At 42.2% G+C, this 26,506-nt stretch overlaps 1 protein-coding gene across 14 annotated transcripts in view; it reads right to left on the reverse strand.

The window, feature by feature from the left end:
* The window catches only part of fbrsl1 (fibrosin-like 1), a 270,998-nt gene that overhangs the window by 124,712 nt on the left and 119,780 nt on the right, over positions 1-26,506 (reverse strand). For 11 of the 14 annotated variants that reach the window (XM_044195676.1, XM_044195668.1, XM_044195673.1 and 8 more), the window contains exon 4: positions 25,943-25,978. The exons of the other annotated variants lie outside the window; for them this stretch is intronic. In XM_044195676.1, the coding sequence (XP_044051611.1) occupies positions 25,943-25,978 (36 nt within the window). The remainder of the gene's footprint in view (positions 1-25,942; positions 25,979-26,506) is intronic. 14 annotated transcript variants of the gene reach the window in all.

The following is a 26,506-nucleotide window of genomic DNA, read 5'->3' on the forward strand; positions in this document are numbered from 1 at the left end:
ACAGTGCTTGGTGCAGATGTGTTGCGAGACAAAAGCAGCAAGATAAATAGCTCAAAGACATTTTTTTGTTCTTGCTCTCCCTGGGAGTCAAACAATCCATTTTTTCTCAGGGATAATCAAAGACGGGTTAGGTCAAAAGGCGGGAGATGGAGGAGAGGGAGGAACAACTAGGTGCAAAATAAATGTTCCTCTATTGCAAAGGTAGAACGAGGGAAATAACCAGTCCCACAGCTACAACTCTTCAGGTACTACTTGAGTCCATGGCTCTAAGTTAGGAGTTATCCAATCTTTGAGAATGTGGAGCACAAGACATATCTTCAATCCATTATTAGTCAAAGAAAGGTTGACTCCCCAATGGTTTCTTCATAACTGGACAAAATAAAGCATTGCAATCATTAGCAGAGTTGTCATAGTTTTAAGATTAAATGAGATGAGTTTTTTTAAATCTACTTTCCAGCACACATTCCTTTTTTAAAAATAGTTTACCAAAACTAGTGATAGTTTTAGTGATTTACCAAAACTCTTGTTGGAATATGTCCCCACTAATTACTAGTCTTAATATTACATAGTCTAGTTCTTGAGCATATCAACCACCTTATTTGATTATTTTACTCAATGTATTATTGACATTTTAATAATGTCCATATTAAAGACTTGTCACACTGATAGTGTTTTACTGTATCTTAAAGCTACAGAAGGTAAATATGATGGGCTGTCCAGCCCTGGACAAGGAACAAGAAATTACGTGTATTGGATTGCTTCCCTATCCATCATAGGCCATCTGGCAAACATTGCATTTGCAGTTACACTGCAAGGTGCCAGAAAGGAGGCACTTCCTCCTCTTTGAGGCCCCAGGTCCTTGTTTGACACATGGCATCCTGTGCAGAGAGCAAGCCCTACTCTAAAATCAAAGAACACACTTCCATAATCGCCCCTGCCGTCTCGTCTGTCGTGTCACCAAGGTCAACAACAGGGCTGTCTCCCCACTGCCGCACGTTTATTTTCCTTTTCCAGCTTTGTTTAAATCCCAAATTAGAGTTTCCGTGCAGGAAGCCAACGTAGAGGAGGAGGTCTCAATTCACCTCATTCCCTAAATATTTGGATGACTGGTAATTTGCTTTTTGTGATATGAAATGATTTCCTTTCGAGTTAAGAATCAAATAATGGTTTCCATCTGTCTGGGCGGTGTGAAGTGGGGCTGCTGTGTTTGTCTGAGTATGCCTATGTGTGCATATGCGTGTCTGGCAGCGTGTAAATAAGCGGATGGAGTCAGAGAGAGGGCAATGTGACCTGTAACCTGTGAACTGGCCTGAAACAGACACAACATGGAGCCAATGGGAAAAACAGCAGGGAATAAGATTAGTTTTTAAATAAGACATTTTCCTAAGGTGAAAATAGTCTCTTAGCTGCAACTTTAGTGTTTTGATTATTTTTTGATTATTTATTTTCTCTTTATTTAAATAGATCATTTACTTAACCTATGTCAAGTGTAAAGGCTCTTGACACAATAAAATCAATCCGTAACTTTTGATATACTGGCAAAAATGAAGATAAGATCATGACACTGTTCATTTCTCTGAAAGACACTAAAAGTAAGATTAATTACAGATAAATGTTCTGTTATGGTCACATTTGGCCACAGTAGGCTACATCCAATGCATTTACATTACCTCTAAATTCTGTGATTGAATCTAGTAACTTACATCAATAATGACTTGTGAGCTACAGCTTCATCAAGCTATACAATTACAATGGTGTCAAAACCCAGTGATGGTTCTTTCTGCAGAGCTCTCTGGAGAATTATCTCAAGATACACAAATAGCCAAAAAAAGTGGTGATTACATTATGTTTGACAAGCATTTAAAGCCATATGTTGGACACAGAAATGTAAATGTATGGTAATATGGCTATTCATACATCCATCATACATGCATGCTAGAGCCTGTGATTGTCATGGGTAATAAAACTGCTGTTGTTTGATCATAAGATAAAGAGGTAAATCCATGTGCAAGCCTGCATCTAGCCACCCTTATGTCCAAGGCAAAGAGGCCATAAACAGACTTCCTCATAATGTGTTTCTGCTTTATTAGACAGCTACATAAGACAGACGCACACAAGAAAAATGGCCATGAGAGAAGCGGTGACACACGACAAAGGTTATTAGGTGGAATCAAATATGTGGTGTTGAGTCACAAATGCACACTGGGTCCATTAGTCTCCTGAGCTACCAGGACACCCTTGGTAAGGATTAACTTAGAGGTCATCAGGCACTTTGAAATTCACTCAACATGCCGCCAGTACACAACACAAAAGTATTTCCCTTGAGTGTGTTCCAGTTGAAATCCATCTTCATCTCTTCCTGTGTGAGGTCTGTTTATAAAGATATAACCTACAATAGTTTCTATAGGCTGTCATTGCCAATTTCATCTCTTTGTGCTGTGGGACAAACTATCGATGAGCTGTTGCAGGCTGTTAAATTAAACTGAACCCCATCCACAGGAGAGGGATTGCTCCTCCAACACGAAATGACACATCCCAGGACTAGTTCAATAAGTCACATCTGTGAATTAAACCACCACAAGGCACGATTTCAAAACATAATCCCAAACTTGTATGTGAAAGTTCAAGGCTGGAAATTGGTATTACAGAGAGTTTATATTGTGATAACAGTGCAGGTAGTAGTGCTTTATTGATTTAAGGAGTTTCCCATTGTGGACAGCAGTGAACACTAAACACCACAATTGAGTTAATATCTATCTTAAATGGGAAAAAAACCCAACAGAAATTACATATATCGTAGCAAAATATTTGGCCAAGATAAAAAACTATACTAAGTAGTTAATAAGGTGAAACGAGGCCAACTGACAATTTTATTATTAATAATTATTGGCAGTTTATGAAGATACTGGATGATTTAAGTCCCCCTCCACTCAGAATTGTGCTTTACTTATTGTTACTTCACTTTGAAGTTTGACTTTGACTGGGCAGAATGATGTTTGTGCAGAGTTTGACACTAGAAGGCTGTTCTCATATTCATCTGCTAAAGGGGGAAAGTTTTTAACTGTGCATGCATGTACAAGCATGTTTGGAAGCCAATCGTGATCGAATATGCAACTTCTAAAAGTGAAATCTTGAAACCTCCATACATTGAGAACGGACTTTTCAGTTAAGTAAGACATTTTTTGCATCTATGTAGGAGTTGATATTATATATATTTGCATATTCATGAAGAAGTTAATGTACTTTTGAGAGTTTGTAAGCAGTTTACTAAACATTTTTTATTTAATTTTAGCCTGCCATCAAATTACTCACAGAATTAACATTAATTAGCAACAGCTGATATGACGTTTGTCATAGCTTATTGAATCTGTGTATTTTGCCAACCTCAGTATCTGAAGTCAGGGTCACTCACCAGTGCGCCCAAATAATTTTTGATATTCACACACTCCACTTGGATATGCAGCAGAATGCTTGTACTGCAGACCCTGGCTGTTGTAAAGGAGAGCAGTGCTGCAACACTAGCAGACTGAGGTGGACAAAACACATAGTAAGCATGGCTAGATCGGGCCCGATACTGATCCTTAAGATCGGCTCGGGGCATCTCTAACTAAAGCATTTCTTTAAGATGTTTGTCATGTGACTGAAAGAGTACCATAAAAGGAAGAATTTCAGTTTAAAAGCAAGGTCTCTCATTGGAAAACTTCTCAGAGAAACACATACAAATTTGCTTGAGAAGTATTAAGTGTAAGGAAACTACCATAAAGATTACAGAGCAAATGGAAGGAAGAAAACAATTTAAACTGTGACAACACATACAGCTCTGGAAAAAATTAAGAGACCACTGCAATGTTTTCTTAAATCAGCATCTCTACAAGTATGGAAGCCATTCCATTCCAATGTCTGTTAAATTCCAACACAGGCACACCTCATTCTACTGAATGAGGTGCTGATTAGGTGATCACCTGAACCAAAACTTATTTAATAAGGAAAAGTATAAAAAAACACTTCTGTGGTCATCACTATCCTCTTGCAGTGGGACCAGCTGGATGGCAAAAACAGTGCTAGTAGTACCTCAAAAGTAATTGGAATAAAAAAAATAACTATTGACCATGCCAAAAAGTTGAAAAGGAAAGTTTTGAGTGAGGAAAAGAAGGGTTCAATTCTGGCTTTACTGGCAGAGGGATACAGAGAGCGTCGGGTTGCTTCCATCCTTATAATTTCAAAGACGACGGTTCATAAGAACAAGGTCAAGCAGCAGACATTGGGGACAACAAAGCTACAGACCGGCGTAAGGCGAAAACGACTCTCCACTGACCGGAATGACCGCCAACTCATTCGAATGTCACTCAACAACCGTAGGATGACATCAAGTGACCTACAAAAAGAATGGCAAAAGGCAGCTGCGGTGAAGTGCACGGCGAGGACAGTTCGAAACAGGCTCCTAGGGGCAGGGCTGAAGTCGTGCAATGCTAGAAAAAAGCCCTTCATCAAAGAGAAGCAAAGAAGAGCCAGGTTGAGGTTTGCAAGAGACCATAAGGATTGGACTGTAGAGGACTGGAGTAAGGTCATCTTCTCTGATGAGTCCCTTTGTCCAACACCTGGTCGTCTAATGGTTAGACGGAGGCCTGGAGAGGCCTACAAGCCACAGTGTCTCGTGCCCACTGTGAAATTTGGTGGAGGATCGGTGATGATCTGGGGGTGCTTCAGCAAGGCTGGAATCGGGCAGATTTGTCTTTGTGAAGGACGCATGAATCAAACCACGTACAAGGTTGTCCTGGAAGAAAACTTGCTTCCTTCTGCTCTGACAATGTTCCCCAGCTCTGAGGACTGGTTTTTCCAGCAGGACAATGCTCCATGCCACACAGCCAGGTCAATCAAGGTGTGGATGGAGGACCACCAGATCAAGACCCTGCCATGGCCAGCCCAATCTCCAGACCTGAACCCCATTGAAAACCTCTGGAATGTGATCAAGAGGAAGATGGATGGTCACAAGCCATCAAACAAATCCGAGCTGCGTGAATTTTTGCACCAGGAGTGGCATAAAGTCACCCAACATCAATGTGAAAGACTGGTGGAGAACATGCCAAGACGCATGAAAGCTGTGATTCAAAATCAGGGTTATTCCACCAAATATTGATTTCTGAACTCTTCCTAAGTTAAAACATTAGTACTGTTTTGTTTAAAAATGAATATGAACTTATTTTCTTTCCATTATTTGAGGTCTGACAACACTGCATCTTTTTTGTTATTTTGACCAGTTGTTGCTTTCGGCAAATAAATGCTCTAAATTACAATATTTTTATTTGGAATTTGGGAAAAAATGTGTCAGTAGTTTATAGAATAAAACAAAAATGTTAATTTTACCCAAACACATACATATAAATAGTAAAACCAGAGAAACTGATAATTTTGCAATGGTCTCTTAATTTTTTCCAGAGCTGTATATACAATTTTTGTACAAAGGTCAAAGGTCAAGATCTATGGTTAGACCAACTGGATGCAAGGTGACCTCCATAATGTTGATCCATTTTAATGTAAGCTAAAGTGAGCTGTTAACATTATACACCAAATTACTGGTACATCTGCAAGGCTTCAATGAGGTTGTTGATCATTATCAGTTACTCAACAGTCACTTGTACAGGACTTGGATTTCAATCCTCATTCTTCCACTGCAACAAACCCCGGATTTTTTTGTGTCTAAGTTGGTTCTCCACTAAGACTAAGTCAAATATTAGACATGTGAAGACAAAGAGGCGTATAAACAATATTTTGCTTTCAAATATTTTTTGGCCCAGGGTGAGACTTACAAATAGAGATATTTTCTGATTGTTAGCACCACCATAGTGGTTATGTTTCAATTACCAAGTACATCACTCTAAATTTCCAGCTGTTCAGAGGATTACACACACACGCATACATCAAGCAGTGAATTAACTCATTCACTCCCATTGTTTTTTAATCTCATTCCCATTATTGTTGATATTTTGTGGCTGCTTAACGCCCCGGTGCTTTGTAAATTTATGTTTGACAGAAACATATATACTATATACAGTATATGTAGATACAGTATAATAACATACCTGTTCTTATACACACACACTAACAGCTCAATGTCGAACTTTTGAACATGCTGGGAGAAAATACACAACACAGGCATGCTGTAGCAAGAAAACCACATGGAATAAACAGCAAGAAACCAGCGAGTCCTGTCACAAACAGTCACAACACAGAGCTGAGTGGGGGAGAGAGAGAGAGAGAGAGGGAGAGAGAGAGAGACAAAGAGAGGTATGGTACAGGGGGGGTTGTCAGATGGAGGGAGGCTCCCTTCTCTAACCTGCCCAGTGGCAGTAGCTGAACTGTCATCGCCTGGCCCTGTCATTTGGAAACTTTGCTGTTTAGAGGTGACAGCCGCCCACGGACACACACTGAACACACTCCACAGCTCTATGCGCACACACATTCTGAGGATGAGGAAAGGTTTGGGGTGTTGAGTGGGCACTGTTTGACACTTCCATGTTTGACACCTCCAGATCCCTCTGCATGTTGCGGCTTCCGCAGGCTTTTCTCGATGTGCTGATGTGTCCCTCTCCCATTTTAGAGGACGATGGATCAATATGAGTGTGTGTATGTGTGTGTGTCAAGCAAAGGAAGATAGAGCGGTTGGTGTGTGTTGGTCACAAAAATATGTGCAGTTTGCAATTCAGCTACTTTACATTTTATTTATTGACTATTTAGTCAATAAATCAAATGTGGTATCAAGTGCTTATTATGAATAATAAATGTGAATGTCAACACAGTTTATCAATCCAAACTCATTTTGTACAATATAACTGTCTCTAATAATGTAAAACAGTTCTAAATTGTGCTTCCAGAGCCATTGGAGATATCTATTGGACATTGTAGTAACCATTATGTGAGTATTTGTGTGACACATAACTGCCTAATTACAGGTGTCCTGGGGTGTGCATGTGTGTGTTTGATGCGCGTTGAAGGAGACACACGAGGGGGAAAGGGTGATGAGGAGAACAGCAAGCTGTAAAGGGTGCCACCACCAAGAACTCCCTCTGGCCCCCACCCATCCAACACATCCAGCCACGTACGCTCACACACAGACACACATTTATTTGCACTGGGGTAATTGCTGCGCCGGCTCATTTGAGCTTGTCATTTCTCCCGATAAGACTGCAGTATTAAAAATGACAAAAGATTGATACACACTCTCATTCACACACATACACACACGTCGCACACTGCATCTTCCAGCGTCCATGAGGCAGAGGAGGGCGGGGTTGTTATTGCAGATTCTACAGGCGAGATAGAAGGGAAATGTGATTTCACACTTTTTGTTTTTCAGAGCTGAAACAACGAGATGTTGCGTACAACAAAAGAAAAAAGTTTTGGCTGAGAGATGGATGGGTGCAAACAATGCTGTGAAAAAAATAATTATTGTCTTACTTGGAGGAGATAAATGTGGAAAAAATACAGTCTGCCTAACAGCCTAATATACTGTAATATCTATCTATCTATGTATTCATTCTTGTTGCATATTCAGCCTTACAACGACTAGCTACAAAAAGCTTTATTGGCAAACATCAACAACAACAAAATCAGCCAAACACTTTCTGAAGAACAGCTGCAGGCGTCATAATGTCACAGCTCAGCCATAACCAGGCATATCATCATCACCGATGTGCTGAGAAAATGTAGCAAATAGTCATTCTTACATTGAATATCAACAAAGGGGGATGCGAGAGATGCAGTTAATTGGGAGCCGTGTATGGACAGAATAGTAATAAGCCGTTTGGTGGGGAGAGCGGAGGAACGAGCTGATGTCTGGTCTCCAAATGGAAGGAAGCAGCGTGTTCACAGTTCATTACCACTTCCCTTCTCTCGCTAATCAGAACGCAAAGCACTACAACGTGTCAGCAAGGAAGTGTTTTCATTTTTACTGAGAATATATAAATGTGTGTGTGTGTGTGTTTTGTGTGTGCATGTGTGTGTGTGTCTGTGTGAAGGAAGGCGTGGGTTGGACCATGTTATATGTGGTTAGGAGTTTGTGTCTGTGTTTGCATGCATGTGTGCAGCAGTGTATGGCTATGTGGTATGTTGTGTGTATATACATGCAAAACATTTTTATCCCATCAAGTCATTCACACTACTGAATGACACTTAACCAACCAACTGAAAATTGACCTGTCAGGCAAAGAGCTTTAAAGCAGGTTAATGAATTAGATAAACCATTAAAAACTGAAAAATACATTTGGTCTTTAAGGAAAAAAAGATGACTGAAATATGAAATAAGACTTACAGTAAAACTGCAGTAATACTTGAAAAGATAGATATTTTTTGCAGTTGAACTATAAGGTTTCCTTGTTCCAGCATCATTCTCTAGGAGAACATGCATATCTGGACCCTTATAACACAATCAGCCTCAGTCCAGAGAGCTGAGTGGCTGAGAGCCTTAAGTCATCTCACACTTCAGACAGGCAGAAAGAGGAGCCCAGGGAGACCACAACTCATTTATGCCTTTCCCTGGGCTAACTCCAGTTATTAGCTGGAATCAAATGATCCAACACGTCTTGTGCCATAGGCAGGCCCAACACAGAGAAGCTCAGTGTGTGTGTGACATGAGAGAGAGAGAGAGAGAAGGAGAAAGGGAAAGCGAAAGAGAGAGAAAGAGAACTGCAAAATTCCATTAGAGGAATCTAAAGGCATCACGCATAATGGATGGACCACAATCCACGCCTGAGAAACAGTGATGCTCAAAATTAAAAGTATTTTTCAACTGTGCCCTCAGAGAATCTTCATGTGGCCCTAGTGAAATGACAGCCATTTCCTTTTGAGATGGTGGCTGATTAATTCTAACTGACCCTGTGGCCTACTTATAGGTTAGTAAGACACCACACAATACACTGTTTGTAAAATTAAAGCAAACGTCTACAGCCATTCCACAGCTCTGAGAGACAGTACATAGGCATAGCTGTGCTTTGAGCTATGGTGGTAGCCCTTAAAAGTGGTAGCCCCTACGGTGGTAGCCCCTACCTAAGCAAAAAACAACATCTGAAGGTTTTATCTGAGAAAACAAGATGCTGTACAATGTTTTAACCAGGGTCAACAGTCATGCTAGCTGCTCTGTTTAAGCACCTCTGTGCTTTGAGCTAAATGCTAATGTTAGAATGCTAACAGGCTAACGACAATGCTAATATGCTGATGCTAAGCAGGTATAATGATGACCATGTTCACCATCTTAGTTTAGCATGTTAGCATCAGCTGAGGCTGATGGGAATGTCATTTGTTTTGCAGGTATCTTTACATAAACCAAAGTGGTTGCCTAACCGACCAACCGACCGTCAGACAGACAGACCAATAGGCCGACATTGCCATTCCTATAGCTATGGCGCTAGCATAGATAGATAGAAGCTATGAAATATGTCTTCTACATCTCTTCTACTGTCTCAATTACTTTCTCATTCACTGTTGAGGGCCACATTATAACAAAGCAGAGACGCCATGTAATAATTTTGACACAAATACATAATGGCATACTACATATACTTATTTTCTGACTAAACAATGCATTCCAATCTGGTGTTTGTGTAATTGTGCCTGTCCCAACAGGGGTCAGATTTCTGCACCTGGAATCAAAGCCAACTCCAAATTTGTTCCCTGTCATTTGTGCCTTTATTTTCCACATTCTACTCTGTCAGCTACTATGCCGAGGCAGCTAATTTGCCCTCCAAGGTTGTTATTCCACCTCTCCTACTCTCCATTCCCCCTCTCTCTGGCAGTTTGGGCAGTATCCTCGGTGAGAGCTGGCCCTCATTACTCTCTGCTGAGTCTTTTGGCCTTAAGGCTGCAGTCTCTTGTCCTCCATCCCCCAGTCCCGGTCTCCCTGTCATGTTGTGGGCTCCAGCCTTATCTCCCTGGTCCACAAAGCTCCTCTGGATGTGTGCTGCTATCCACTCGCAGCACGTTGTTCCCAATCATCTCCTTCCCACGTCGGTGAAGGCAGAACATTGTGCCAACTTGCCCTCACAATTAGGACAGAAAGACAGTATGTGGTACAAAGCCGCTGGGACTGTGAGCGGTTAGGGCAAACAGCAGTTCTGTATATACAGCAGCTAATGGTGATATTTTTATTTTACTCAGCTTCAATAAGCATGGTTTATCTGATTGAGATGTTAAATAAAATTGATTATAATTATGAAATACAATACTTAAATGTCAATATTCTAAGTCCCCTTTTTCAAAACATATAATGTCTGCTTTCTTGGTATGGAGTGATCAGCAGATACGTATTACCACAGTTTACAAATTGTGGGGAATTTTGCTGAATTAACTATGACACATTCAGTGCACCTACTGAAAGCTGAATGTGATATCTTTTCAGATAATGACAAATGTTACAAAAAACACAAGTACAAAAATATGCCTTAGTGCTCAAGGTTGTATACAAATAAATGGAAAACTGAGAGAAAATCAATTTCTTGCTGCATATGAAAACTGAACATCATTGTACAGTAACAACAGTGAAAAGCTTGCAGCTAAGTCATATTTGTGATAAAAACATTGTCACTAATTTAATACAGACACATACAGTAAATAGACGAATAAATTCTCCCACAAGTTAATCTGCATTTTGCCAGGTCATTTCAGATTTGGCATTCAGCCCCCTCAATCCAATTTAAAGAGAATATCTAGTGTCAGAGAGAAGGGGAATTTATTCCTAGCCAATAAAAAAAAACAGGCGCTTGGTGAAAATCACCATCGGCAAGTCATTAAAAGTGGGAGAGGAGCTGGGTGTGTGGAAATGGCTCGTTGGCTCCCCGGGTGCTACTCACAACAAGAGACCTGGACACGTAGACCAAGGCCCTGATGAATTGAGCCATAAAGGTGATTGGCTCAAATGAAAGTCTGTGCCTCTGAGGCAAAAACACATCCGTTTGATTTGAATACATCACCGTGCCGAAAGGACAGCATGGTCAACCTGGAAGAAAATGATACAAGAGATTTGCACAGTGGCTCAGCATGAATTCCAACATCAAACCTGGCTTGCAATTGAGACAAACCAAGCCTGTGGGATACATAAGCCTTCATTACCACGTTGCTACTGGTTGTCAGGTTACGGATGCAAGGCCTCAGGTGCAATGTGTGATTTTGGAGCAGCGGCTGCCTGCTAATTACCAACCTAGGCAACATGCAGCCATTAAAAACGCAACCCCGAGTGTCTGCTGAGCTAATTTGTCTAATTACATCTTTGTAACTTATGAAAAGACCTAACATTACCCTGAAGGCTTGCTTTCGGAGTGGGAGATATGTAGATGGTAAATGAAAACTTTGCTGTCTTACTACAGCCATACAAGTGCGTCGATAGCTGCAAGGCACTGGGAGTATAGGAAAGACTGTGAGGGGGAGGTGACGGAACCCCTGTTGGGTGATGCTGTAACTATTTCTATATCCCCAAGATTCCTCTCCCATGGGACAGCCACCCACATCCTGCTGACAAGCCTCTTGTTTATTTTTCTCATCATTAATGTGGCATTTTTTCAGAATTTATCAGCAAAACCAATATTTGGTGCCAGTTATGAGATGCGTAGGCTCCCAATCAGTGTAATAGATTGTGACTGAGCCGTCACAGCAATGAGGGCCTATGGCAGCTCTGCTAACAAGCATCTCTAATGGGAGGAGGAAAGGGGAGTTGGGCGGACCCTTCGTGACGTGTCGATTTACTGAAATTTGAAAGCCTTAAACTAAAAAAAATGTTCCAATTATAGTGATTGTGAAATGTTTCCGAGTTGAGTGCTGTGTTTGGGAACAGTTTTCATTCAAAGCATCTGGGTCACATCTCACATATGTTGCTGAGCAAGTCAAATCACTGTGTTTGTTAGTTAATAACTTAGACACTCCATCATATCACCTCAGCTTGAATGACAGCAACGAAATGGAGCACATCAAATCAGAGATGATCAGAGATAAAGAGAATAATCATGGCAGACTAAGTCAGAAAAAAATACCAGGATGATGCCATTTTCTGCCTTCCTTCCTTCTTCCTCCTCTCAACAACAAGAATGGCTGATTGGCTGCGATAGCATCTCTGAGTTTCAGCATAGCAGCTCCCAGGAGCCGGCAACCTGGCTATTTTGGGGCCAGATCTCCTGCCTACGTGGGGCCAGGCTCATCTTTCAGCCCCTGGAGTACCCCCTCCTCTCCAAAGTCCCACATGGCTGACCTTAGTGGGGCCCAGTGCCAATGATCCACCACCATGCAGCCAATGGAGGTGGCATATGTGACGGTTTCAATTATTAACCATGGATATGTGTGTTGCCTCAAAAAGGCTTAAAATGGTTATAGTTAGATAAGATTCAAAAAGTGTTGACCTTGTTTGCTCTTAATGAATCTGAAAGGGAAAAAGTTGTAATCAAACTTGAAGAATCTCTGTCTCAAATTTGCAATCAGAAGATAAAGCAATGCCAGTGTGGTTTGTAATGCGTCAATCTTGACTCAACCCACTCATTTGTGGAGAGCGTGGTGCACTCGGGGCCAGCCAGAGATGTGTCAACTGAAACCTAGACACAACCTCAGAGAGGCCCGGTATCTCTTCTAGTTTTTACTAGCCTTGCCTCAACTCTTTCTCACTGCCTCTCTTACTCTCTTTTTTCTAATCAGGTGAGATTTTATCAGGCCTCCTCTGTCAGTAACCGCTATCGGTTGTGAAATTTCAGAAGGCAAAGCGTGTGGGAACCACAGTATCAGTTGTGCTCATCTCGCCCAGCACCTTTACAGACACGCGGGCGGTTTCTGAAAAGGCGAGAAAAGCTTCACAAAGAGCATATCGGAGGCCGGTTTAACACAAACTGACAGTGGAAATATCTCATACAATGTTCAACCTCTTCTCCCCGCTTCCTCTTTTTTCTGTGCTTGTTTTCTTTGTGTAAAACCTCTGACTGTACTGGCTCATTGCGAGATCGAATTACAACATTGAGAAATAACATTTGGGGAGAGGTCTCCATTTGAATGAATCTGCTGAACAAATATGGAGAAGAAATGTGAGACGTGATAGTCTGCTGGCTTAGAAATCCCTATCAATCAGACCATTCTTAGCCATGTATACAAACAAAAAATGGAGCTCAATGATGGCCTCTCCCTGTGGGTCCACATTATGTGCACTACAAGTGTATTCTTCCACAAGGTAAACCAATGCTCTACATTCAATATCACCATCAAAGTTAATTCTTTTCACATACAATTGAGCTGGCTTATTGAATTTCAGGGTTCCGATAAATACAGCACGAGCTCCCAGCACAGATGCACGCTAACACAAAGTAATCCCCTGGGTGCTACTGAGACGCACTCTCTCAGTGAGTAGAAATGTAATCCAGCTGAGAAGTGGGGTTGTGATCAAAAACTTTGAATCTCAGCATGAGCTGGTAAAATGTGTTTGGGGAAAGGAATGAGTGAAACTTACTCACTTGTTCAACTGCTCTCAGATTGTTTGTACAAATGTAATAGATTTTTAAAAAATCGTGTCCTGTGCCGTTGGAAAACATCTACAACAAACAAATGAATTATGTAGATTGTGTCTACCAAACCTTTGTTACTATTTTGTCATCAGATTGAAAATTATTTTTTTTGTGAAGTTTCTAATTGTTCATGAACTGAACTATCTCGTAGGCATTTTATGCCAGTATTAGATAGCGAAGCAGAGAGATGACAGGAAATGAGGAAGGTGCAACAAAGGTCCCCACATCCAGACTCAAACTGGGGTCATGGTTAGTGTCGTAACATGTAAGCCACAGGGGTGCCATGTGTCCTGATAACTTTAATTGTGACGGCTGATTGATTCGAACCCCTCGAACAGTAATAATGTTTGGTTTGCTCATTCAAAGGATTTTTTTAAAGGTAAGGGATTGTTTGCGATTGGACTAGGACTTAGATATTCAAGTACTAATTTCTAATAGGTGATCTGTTCTTGTCCTCCTGATCCCTAGAGGTGCTGCCAACTCTTTTCTTTCCTTCTTCCAAAAGCATTAGCATAGCTAGCAGTGCGGGGGCGTCTGTGGCTCCATCAGTAATGTCATGGGCACTTTAACATGATGAAGCATGCCGTGGCCCCGCTGGCATGAATAATTCACATTACCACGCGCCCAGAGAGAGAGAGAGAGAGAGAGAGAGGGATTGACTTTGCAACAATGAATTGTGGGAACAGATGTGTGATTTTTAAGGCGCACTGGCCTCTGTTTTGGGTGACCGAGCAATTTTAATTCAATTTGATATTTCTCTTTTAAAGTGAGGCGAGACCTTGAGCTAGGCCGGGGAAAATGAATAGGGGGGATCAGAAGAGGGAGCCATGGTTATGGGGTGGGAGGGGAGAGGGGTGGAGGTCCTCCTTGCTATCCATCACAGTGGCACTCCAATGATTGTCAAATAAGTAGCCCTGTCCAAATCCATCTTTTATCATTATGTATGAATGAATCTATCTGGGGATCACATCATCCAGCACATGGGAGGGCTCCATCTCATATACATGATAGGGAGACGATATGGAAATGGGATACATGATAGCAGAATGGCTTGGATGGTGAAATGGATTCACATCACTGACTGGGAGAATGGACCACTATTTGATCCGAGCACAGTCTATTCTGTCAGTTCTTGGAAATAGAAAATGTACAAGCTACTGCTCCCGTTACTATAGTCACTCACACTCTGAGTCTCTCTGAACTTAATGCAAAACATTATTTCTTGTCTACTAATGTCTACAGAATAGCTCTTCAAGGGGCACTAACTAAATTCTCTTTGCAAAACATGTTCCATTAAAAGTCTTGGAAATACTTAAGATAATATTTTCCATGCTTCCGATGCTTTGAGGTTTAGGCAGTTTAACACATTGTACCTCCAGGCCCTTGGCTCCCAAGCTGACGTAAGAACTTTAATGTAAATAATTCAGCAAAGGTGGGTGAGAACTCGTGGCACTGGATTAAGAAGGCCGTGCTTGCAAAAGCTGCTCTCAATCCATTTCCAAATTGTCACGGGGCCTTCTAAGAGGCAAAACAAACCCACCTTAATCTCTGCTAATCATACTTAAGCATGAATGTTTCATGTGGAAATGCCTGGTTACAATTTAGAGGCTTTTTCCTCATTCCTGGGGTAACCCTGTTACAATCCAGAAATCCTTTTGGCCACAACAAAGACAAAATGTGATGTAGAGACATCAGATGCGGTACAGTGCACACAGCATGTAAGTAGGAGGAAGCAGAATCCCACATTACAGACACCATGTTTGTTGACTACATGAAACACTGCAGATAATGAATTCAAGCTGCCAAATTTCAAGATGTGCCAAAAGATAAAGCTGTTATAAACAAGGAAAAAAACAACAACGATAACATCAGTGATTGGTTGTGATTAACATCAGCCTTCTTACTTGTGTCTCAGAAATACAAATTACAAGCCTGATGTATGCAATGCCAGGGACCAACCTAATATTATTATTATTCGAGACGAAGCATAACCCAACGGTGGGATGATTACATTTGACTTGCAATGATTTTCCCCCCTGCATGAGAAAACAACAGCTTGGAAAAACTAATAGACGTATTCCCCAAAGTAGCTTTGTTGCTCCTGCCTTGTTTAAAATAAATCTCATCACCGCAGTGAGAAATGTTTTGATTTCTCCTGCATTTAAAAAACGGAGATAAAAGTCCAACCCATCTGTCCCTCAACTTTGCGGGGTGCAGTGCAGCAGAGGGAAGGATTTATCACACGCAGCACGGTAAAGTGCATCTGCATCCGCCACACTGCTCTCACTCGCATCATTATCCTCATCGCCTATCACTTCCCCAGCTGAGCCCCCTTTTGGAAACAGGGGCTGACACATCGACGGCGGGTAAACACCTTTAAAAGGATCTGACGCCCTGTAATGGAAGAAAAAACACTTCCGTATTGTTCGGAACCCCTGCCGCTGTGCTGGGCTTATGCAGGAGTAAGCCATTGTCTGGTGTCACCTAATTGGATCATGTTTGTGTGGAGAACAGATGTGTATGGCTGGCTGAGGTAAACACTGGACCAGAACATACCAGGGCTGAAATTGCTTTGAAAATCGTTTCTGCCTACATAGAATGAGTGAGAATAGCAGAAAAAAATACAGTATAAAAGAACATTTGTGGCTTAGTCTGAAAAGTAATAAATATTTTCCCTTTGGTATGGATTCAAAAAGGTCCCTATTTTCATTTGTTCATCCAAGGGCCCAGCCATATAACTGTGTGAAAGAGAATGTGTGGTACACAGAGGTTCAGAACGAGGCTGAGGCAGTTAGCATGGCAGTGCTCATGGCACAAGTGACGATCCTTGGCAAAGAACAAATTATACCTTTGGAACCGAGTATTGCTGATCTAATTAAGAGCTGACCAAAGGTATCATCAGGGTCTGACAGATTCCAGCCCAGAGTCTTTTCTTGCAGTGAGCTGCCGCAAACGTGAGAAACATTGGCTTAAACAAAGAGAGATGAAGAGAGACACAGAGAGACAAGGAAGTACTATTTCCAATCAAGCATCTGCCTCCCCTCCGACACAGCTCGATTTAACCTTGAAGAGTAATGAGATCTGACTTGCTTAAATGTTAGCATTCTTAAATCATCAGGAAGTGCCTCCAAGGAGCCGATAATCACTGTACCAAATTGCTGCGCTCGCTAATTTCATTTCTCCCTAGCATTTGCTTGCAGTTAGTGTCGATTATTCAGGAACAGGCATTTAATGCTGCCAGGTCCCAGGGGTGTTACATTAAAATGTAATAACTTGCAACATAAATGAAAACAAAAACCATTACTTTCTTCCCCCCACAAATTTCTTCCCTCCTCCCTTTTCCTCCGCCACCTTCTCCCTTCCTCCCTCCTCAATCTCTCTCCACTCCCTCCCTCCATGGTGGGAGTTCGAATCTAATTCTCAGCCCATCTGGCAGGCGTAATGAAGGCGGGCCGGGCTTGTGGTGCCCTGCTGCCATGGCTCGGTGGAGCAGGAGGCTAGCTGGCAGATTGGGCCGGGAGGAGTGGAGGGGAGTCGGGGAACCTGCTGAGTGAGTAAGCCGGCCCAGTTAATCTCCCATGTGCCCCGGTGTGATCGGGGCCAAGGCCAACCACACGCTGAGGGCACAGTGGATGGGGTCTGGAGTGTGGATGGCCGTGGGCAGAAGACTGGTGGTGAGTCTGGCATTCATTTACATTTCCTGGCATTCAGCTGACTCTTCTATCCAAAGCGACTTTCAATGAGTGAAACAGTAAAATAACCTTCATTATGAAGACTGCTAAAAACATAAACAAAGAAAATAGTCAGTTAGAGGGTCACAGCTAAGCCAAGACATCTACAATAGAACTGGGCGTGTAGTGGATTCTAGATTCTAGGGATGTTTTGTACTGTAAACCGACTCAGCAGCCATAAGGGAATCACATGAAACAACTGCATGTACATGTGACACTGAAAATATTGAATATGTATATTCCTCATTAATTCTTTGATCCACAGCTTCTGTAAGATGTTTGCAATGGAATGATAGCTTCACAAATAGAGTACAGGTCCAACATATGTCAGAGGATACAGATCATCTAACAGGTAGATTCAACCCCAACAGGTGCGGCCTCAGAGGAAACAAAAGACAAATAGTGTTTTAGCACCATCTGGCACAGACTAAAGTGCATAAGGATTTACATATGGTCAAACATGGCAGATAGCAACTGTGTGGTAGGGCTGCTCAACACATTTAAAGGTATACTAGATGTGTATCTTTATGTGTAACATATACAGTTGCAAAGAACACTTTTGTTTGTTTTTTTACTTAAATGTTTTTGATATAAAAACTAATTTCTTTATTTCAGTTTTGCTTTCACTTTGCACTTAGTACATGGAATTTGCTATAAAAAATATTGTTGTACTATTCAAAATATGTTGTGATCCACTGTATCTCCCAGGACTGCTGAAACCTCAGGAACAGCTACTGGGAGAGCGCCACTGCTAGACACCAGAAAACCCATGCAATTATGATTAAACTCCTTTATCTAAACACAAACTCCTCTCCAATCGCTGTGATCTGCCTGCCGTGTGTGAGGGCACGTAGGGGGGATGTGGCAAGGCAGGAAAAACCCTGGTGAGAGAGACCTGCAGTTGCAAACATCGGCCTGTGTGTGTGTTTCAGTGTGTGTTTTTACAGGTGCTTACCAATATGTTTTACCAAGCCAAGCTGCTTTACCAATATGCCTTACCAAGCCAAGCTGCCATGACCTTAAGAAGCCATTTTTTCTTTGCAAGCCAGTCAGCACCCAAATGCTAGTTGAGCAAATTACAGGAAACCTGTACCTGTTTGGTGCCTCTATTTGCCCAAAAGGCAAAACCACAGAATAGGCAGGGCAACACAGAAGCACAGCAGCCCAAACTGAAAATTGGGGGAGAAAGAATCAAATAGACAGACAGAAAAAAAGAATCTGTAGGCTGACAAAAAACATCAGGTTTCCCTAAGCTGTGCTCCGCCCTCTGGAGAAACCACAACACTATCATTAACAGTTACTCTCCTCATAAACACACCAGCATCAGCTGGTGGTATAATTGCCCCTGCTTCTCCTGTAATCTTATACCTTACCTGCTGTTACTGTCAGACACCTTCTCCACTGAGAGAGACAGAGAAACAGCGAGGGAGGAACATGGGGTGGAGGAGGGGTTGTGGTGCATATGTGTGTGTGGTGTTGGAGGCAGGGTAGGTGTTGTTTGTGTACTGTCAGATACAAGGTAAGGAAAGTAAAAAGAGGGGTGTAGAGAGAGAAAGGAAAAGGAGAAAACATGCCAGAAAATCAAATGAGTGCATGTTGTTCACTGAAATCTCAGGAGCAAGGCTCAGGGGCTCCGATGGAGGGAAATCATGTTCTTTTCGTTGAGTGATTAGAAGACGAGTGGCAGAACATGACCTACTTAGTATAACTTTTTTTGTACAGGTTTTGGAAAAGGTACTCATGCGGGTAGAGTTAGAGAGGCGGGTAGGGGCTTTAACCCTAATAGATTCATAGAAACATTAAAGATAACAGGAATAATTGCCAGGGGGTGTTTGTGAATATGGAATAAAATGTCTTCATCTCATGACCTCTCAAACTCAAACAAGAGCTTGCGTCATCCTCCATGGTCTGGCTTTGCAGCCAAAAAGAACAGACAGATGCATTTGATTCTACAGATATGCAAGGTTAAAATGCAAAACAAAATATGAATTAAACATCATCTGACACCCTCTAAAGGCTACAAGAGGAGGTTTTAGTACCTTTAAAATTAGCCCAGAAAGTGTGGTGGGAGGTGTAAATGTTGACAGAGCCGGAAAAGAGAAGATAAAAAAAGGATAAGAAACCTGCTTTCTCAAAATCTGTGACTAAAAATGGCAAAGCGTTGTTTCATTTCTCTGTCCTATTAGAATCCCATACTAGAAATCCACAGAGGCCATGAAAAAGGAACACTTTAGCTTTGCTGTAGAAATGGGCCTGCCTCTGGCTCCTCTTAATTTCAGGCTTTGTTTGTGCGGAGTCGGGGAGCTCTTGTGGGTTTGCGGGAGACCCGCAGGCCTTTTGTCTCATCAGTAGAGGTGGTTTCTGCTTGGTGCCTGAAGCGATCTGCTGACGTACGCCTTTTGTTCTACCTCTCCATGCGAGATTTGGTCACAGGTCGCGGATTACAGGCAACACAGCCATCACAGGTACACCGCTGTTTGTTTCCCCTAGAACAACTGTTAACGCTCAGGAGAGAAGCGGGCCCTGATTCTCCATATCAGTCAGAGAAAGTAAGGTGTGTTATGAAGAAGAAAGAGTGAAGAACAACCAAAATGTGTTGGGAAATGAGATGTCTTGCAAAATGTGCATTTTTTTTTCATTGGGTTCTGCCCAAAATAAAATGGCTTCCTCTGGATTCCTGGGGACATTGGCAATGCTGCAATGCCTGCTTCTTTAAATGACACAGACTAATATTACACTTGTGGCGCTGAATTAATAAGCTGCAGCATGATAAATCTCTATGATTTATTATGTTCCCTCCAGTGTATAATCAAGTTGAATGAGAGAGGGAGAGAGAGTCAGACAGAGGGAGATTGGAAGAGACAGAGACATAGCTAGGTCTGAGTTGAGACACAATAGAGGAGGCCCTTCCTCTGCACAGCTGAATGGACAGGCTTACGTAGCTTTGAATGAGAACTGTGAAACTGTCAGCCACTGAAATCAGTGGGTGTTGTGTTTAGCAGAAGGAAAGCGATTAAAATACCAAAAAGTTCAATGTGCAGCGCACCGTGAAATATGACATATGGAACTGCCAAAACAGAACTAGCAGACGTTCTTTCCCCCCAAAACAGTCTATTTCTTTTGGAAAGCATGAATTCCCCATAAGGACGGTTTATGAGAATATCACACCTCTATGGAAGTCTCATCCCACAATCCACAGGAGGCTTTCTCTCCCTCCTGCCTGCTTCTAGTGGGCTGCCATCATATTCATTCCCCATTCCCAGATAGATGTTTATAATTGGAGCTCTAATTTATGATCGGGCCTTGGTGCAGGATAATGATATGGAGCATTGTAATTTGCTGATGCAAATTGTACGTTATAATGGGGAGCCATAAAAGCCCCAGCAACATCTCGGAGACTTGCCAAACACCCTGAGCGTTCATTACAGCCCTCATTAAAACATCCACGTCGGCATTGGGAGCTCTTACAAATGGAAGGAGCATGTAATTGCTGCTTGATTGTGGTATATGTAACATATGATAAAGTGAAATTACCACTTTATTTGTCTACAGTGTCCGTGAAACTTAATGGGGAGAAAGCCTGCAGTAAACAAATCCTCAGAGCATTGTTTGAGTGTTACATTATAGGGCTATTTGTTTAAAGTGGGGCAAATGTGAGTTAGGGGACAGTGCATCCAGGACAAACTAAGACTGATGATAATCAAGGCTGGGCTTAGGGGGATAAAACTAATGCTTTTACCCATGAGAGCCTGTGTTTCATTTGGACTAACTCCAACATGGGTGATAGCATAGAGCCTCGTCTGGGAATACATTAACTGGATTTAATATAAGAAAAGATCAGTATTGTTCTTTTTCATTACCAGGCACCAAAGTCATCACCATACATTTGCTTTAAGAGTGGTGGAATTAGATTGAAAAAGGTTAGAATGAACCATTGAAGTCACCTCTGAAAAAATATTTTGTACTAATGCCAATTTGGGCCTTTGGAGTATAGCTTCTAGCCATTTCCAATCGTTGATCTCAATTCAGTCTTAACGAACGGGGTATGTGAAACGCGGTCATGCTGAACGTCCCAGCTTTTAAGCAGCCTTAAGAGCAAAGCCAAGTGGCAAAAGCAATTAAGAGTTCATTTAGAACAACTGAACTATGCTGGGGCTGGTTTTTCTGAGGCCTGGTCAACACTAATTCACAGTGTCGCCTTTTTATTCAAATGACCTCTCCCAGAGTCCCCTTTGTGTTGGTGCCGTACTAATGCATCTCCATTAGAACAAAACCTGAGCTGCATTGCTGAAAATGAAGTTTCCCTCCTCAACTCTGAATGATAGCAGGTCTCTACCACCAGAGCTGTGTGTGCTCAGCCACTGGAAAAGGATTTTCAACCATGCCATTCAGCTGGGGCCCCAGAAGCCTGCAGCCTTTATCTGCAGAACTGTTGATTGATGTGTTGTGGGCCCTGCTGTGGTTAACAGCAATTTTTATCTGTTGCTAGCGGTAACAGCCCAGGTCCCTGGTGCGCAGAGAGCAGTAGGGCCCAGGATCTGAAGCTGGACCGCACACGGGGATAAACAAATAGGTTTTTCAAGGCGGACAGCCCTCATAGAGAGGCCCCTGACAGGCAGCGCCCCACCCCAAGGCCAGGACAATGTCAGGGCCCCAGCCCATTCCTGCTGGGCTCTAGGTTTCCTTCACTAATTTTCACCATGTGCAGAACCGGTGGTACGGAGACACCTGCACACCCAACTGAAAAGTAAGCAGAGCACGAGAGAGGAAGACAGAGTGATATACAGAGAGAGAGAGAGTCACAGAGATACTCACAAAGAGACAGTTAAAACATTTCATACAACATACTGTAGGAGAAGAAGCCATGGCTTTTTGTTAAAGCTCTGTGTGCCACATTGGTGTAGTGACCAAAAAAATCTTGCTGCAAAAATTATTAAGTATAAGATATAATTTACACTCAATTTCCTTTCAATCGCTGTGTTTAGCATTTAATCCAGTGAATCTGTGTCATTGTGTTAAATAAAGCGTGGAGCTTTTAATGGCTTCTATTATAATTAAGTAACATAATCCTTGTATTCGATAAAGATCTTGTAAAAAGCCTCGTCACTCAGACAGGGAAGTGTATTTGCCACAATGTGGAGGTCGTGAATGCCAAATCAATTAAAACAAGGCTGTTTAAGAATGCACAAATGACTCTGAGACTGCTCTGTTTAGAGTGTAGACTCATATAGCGTTAAATATGATTATGACAACCCGAGCAGAGAAATGAAGAATGGGTGTGTCTGAGAGCTCCGAGCACTCTCGCTCAACCCAAACACTCCGGCTAAGGTTTTACTCCCTGACATCGCAGAGATAAACCCTCCCAAAGCAGACAAGTCAGATTATACTGTCACAGACAAAGCTCTATGCTTTTATCGTGCGTGAAAACATGAGCTGTAAGTTGGCCTTGGGGTGGTTTTAAAAGATGGGGGGTGGGAGACTGCAGCTCAATCACTTCATCTGAAAGAAAAGGGAGGTGTGTTGTCTTTTTCGCTTAGCTAAAACGTCTCCTCCCCTATACAGTATATCCAGCCCAGGGGAAGTGGCAGGATGGGCAGATAGTTGCAGTGAGATTCTTTGACATTTTCCCTGTCTCTTGCAGCCCGTATCTCCCAGGCACAGAGGGGGATGTTGGGTTCTTTATCAAGGAGCCCCTCAGATGAGGATGATAAATCGCCAGAGCCCAGGCCCATCTCCAGTGGAACAACAAGCAGGTAGCAGCACAAGAAACAAGGTACAGATATTGTCTCCCAAACAGAGCCGAGGCTATAATGAAGCCTGCACAAAGCAGACAGGAGAGAGTCGGCCTGATAAACAATTCCATTTCCAGTCTTCCACAGAGAGCAAGATAGTGAGTCTCAGTCCTGCTGCTACATATCTGCTGCTGGACTCAACGGTCCAGAGATTAGCCCTCATCCTTGAATGGGGAATAAAGGGGGATTTCACGTCTAGCAATGTCATCACATGGATAACCACATCATGTTTCAATGAATAAGTTACTTAAGGTAGTTTGTCGTTACCCTACCAAGTAAAATCTCTTTGTTGAGACAGAGGATGGATATTGGCATGGAATTACAATATATAACCTTTTAAGGTATATTTTGTTTTTAGCTTATCTTTTATATTTGTGTTTTTTGTGTATTCTTGTTCTATGTTTTATTTATATAATGGTTTTATTAGTATTCTGTGTTGACTGTTACATCAGTCCGTCAGTATAAGCTCACCAAGGCAAGTTCCTAGCAATGTTTGCTGTAATGACAAATAAGTTAACTCAATCATATATCAGCAAGTCACTGCTTACCACCTCTGGTATGATGCGGTTCATTATATATTTATTCAATTCAATATATATATTTTATCAACATTACACCCGTTGTCTAGCTGGGGGGGCGTTTTCCATTTTTTGTCAGTCGAGATAGAGATAACAAAAAGGTCCCCCAGAAGGGAATCCAACCATGGACATTGCTGTTATGCAGTGTGCGCCTTAACCACTAGGCTGCTCTACGTTAACACTGACACTAGTTTGCTATTACTGTATGTGCTGTATGTAGAGAATGTTAAGACTTTTAGTGTTCCATTGTCTAACTGTGTTCACCTTAGCAAGAATAAAAGTCAGTGTAGTATATAGTAAATATGTAGCATAGTATAGCCAGTATTTTCAGCACACTTGAAAATGCCTGCCAGGGAAATTGAGCAAAACATCCATGTATTTTTCAGCAATCATTTGTCACTAAAATCCTCAAATGTCAAAGTATTGAAATTATAAGCCATGAGCAGCTAAAATTTAATAAATATTTGCACCAGCCTGCAGAAACGCATAACTTACACCATAGTCTTTGCAATCCACTATATACGATTATTAGTACTTGATACTACTTAGTTCCCTGTGACAAATAACCAGCCCCCATCCACCAGCTTGACTTTTTGAGTGTTTGTGGAGAGGCAGAGCAATAGATGGTGATCAGTGCCAGGGGCCAACCACTGGCCAACAGATAGCCCTGTCCATGCTATTGATGGCCACTGGTGCTGCCAAGGCCTGTGTGACCGCCTCGATAACCCTCCCACACCACCTCCTCACAAACAGCCCTCCACCCACATACATAGCCTCTCTCTTCCTCTTCCTCCAGCCATAATGCTCTATCCAGCCCCTGGCCTTCTCCTCATCCTACTCCTCCTCCCATACCCACTCAGCCTCTGCCTGGCAGCTCCTGGAGCCCCCCCCCCCCCAAAAAAAACCCGTCATACTGTAAAGCCTGAAGCACTTACAGATAAGGAGACCCCAGAAATCAAGCGGGCCCGGCAGCAGAGCAGATTGAGAGTCAGAGCTCAGCACCCAGGAGGTGCCCAGAGGCTACAAATGCTGCAGATAGCACAATCGGATAGCCAGAGAGGGGAGCCAGACAACGTTAAACTTCCTGCCCTCGTTACTGGACTTTCCTTTGCTTGCACAAAGCCCCCGGCCCCACACCACCACCACCATTTCTGCCCTCTCTCTCTGAATCCCCCCGTCCTCCTTTCAGATAAAGAGAAGGCCTCGTTCCCTGCCGACTCAAACTGACAGCTTGAGCCAAAGGGCTCCACAAGCTTTTTTGGAAGGTCTTGTTTGTTTTCATTCATCTGTGAGTGTGCGGCCGCTGGGGAATAGGAATGTGACATGTTCTATTAAAACTAAATTTTAAAAAAAGATCGCACAGAGATCAAGGTCTTTTGAAGTTAAGCTTTGTTCAGCGCTTTAACTGCACTCCTTTGAGGCAGATTAACGATGACAAACCATTTATAGTTGTTTTGTTTGTCAGGATGATTGCTTCCAAGCTGCAATAAGAACTGCCATATGCCACTCATAAGCTAAAAGTAGCACACTTTAAAGAATGCTCCTCTTATGAGTTCCCCTTTAAGCAAAGGACATAAGGGACGACCGCTGTCTCTATTACCCAGAGACTAGACACATCATTGAAACAATGGGAGAGGAAGAGCACACATTTACAGTTCGAAAACGCACTGGGGCAAGGCAACAGATGCTTTCAAGGGATAAAAATAGTCCTGCTCTGACAATTTGTGATTTGTGAGCTAGTGTATGTTTGAAAGGATTGGGTTGATGTTTTCCATGGTACCACAAAATATTCCTCTGGCACATTTACCTTGAACAACACTCTACATTCTATGACCAAAAACATCTCACTGACTCCTATTAATGTAGTCAGTTGTTTCCAACAAATCATAAGACATGTTTAACTGCTATAGATCTTCCTGAAGGTGTAAATGTACATGCATTCTGTGGTGGTGAGAAATTGCATTTACTGCATAGATACGAGAGGCCTTTAAAAGGCTTTTAGGCATATTGTCATATATGTGAGCAAAAGGATCCTCCACTGACAGTCACTGGAGGAAGACATAAAACTCTGACAGCCAAATTGCAGCACCGGCGAACGGCGCTGATCGATGCCAATAAAATGAGGCTCTTTTTGCCAAGGTAGCGCAGGACACCTTCCCGCAATTTAATCAGTCAGTCAGCCAGAATTAATGTTCCTAATATCATGATTTCTCCATTACTCTATTTAACATAATTAAAATGTCGAGCGCCGGGGCTATAAAGCGGGTCGTTGGAGATTGTAATTTTGCCGTAAAGCTATGAAGCATGAAAATGCCACTTACCGAGTAGCCACGGCCTGACAGCGAGTGAGTGGAACTCTGTAGAGAGAGAGAGGAGAACAGGGATGACCTTTAAGGAGCGTTTCACTCGCTGACATAGACATGATGAAGCAGCGCTGCTTTAATATCAATATTCACGTTAACCTTTTACCCGCCCCGCCATGTACCCCACGCCCGCACACATCACTTCCATACATTCTGGCCTCCACAATGGGGGTAGCTGAGCAGCACCTGCTCTAAAAACAAAAAAACGTAAAAACAACAACCTGCTGAGAGACTTAATTGTTGTCAGTACACTGTGGAAAACCCTAATTATTTGGTAAAATTATAATTAAAATTTTGCACAATAGTCATTCTATGGCTGTGTAAATGTATTTTAAGCACAGTGTGAATTGTACATGCTTTTCTTAACAAAATTATTCCATGGCTACTTTATGTGGCAACTGCATGGTTAATGACATATTCCAATCGTTATCTACTTTTTGTAGATAAAATGATTTATGCTTCTGATGGTTTTATAAGACACGTAATGTGTTGCAATGCAGGTCGAGATTAAATGTCACCATT

Source organism: Siniperca chuatsi, linkage group LG5 (genome assembly GCF_020085105.1).
Source record: "Siniperca chuatsi isolate FFG_IHB_CAS linkage group LG5, ASM2008510v1, whole genome shotgun sequence".
Taxonomy (NCBI): Eukaryota; Metazoa; Chordata; class Actinopteri; order Centrarchiformes; family Sinipercidae; genus Siniperca; species Siniperca chuatsi.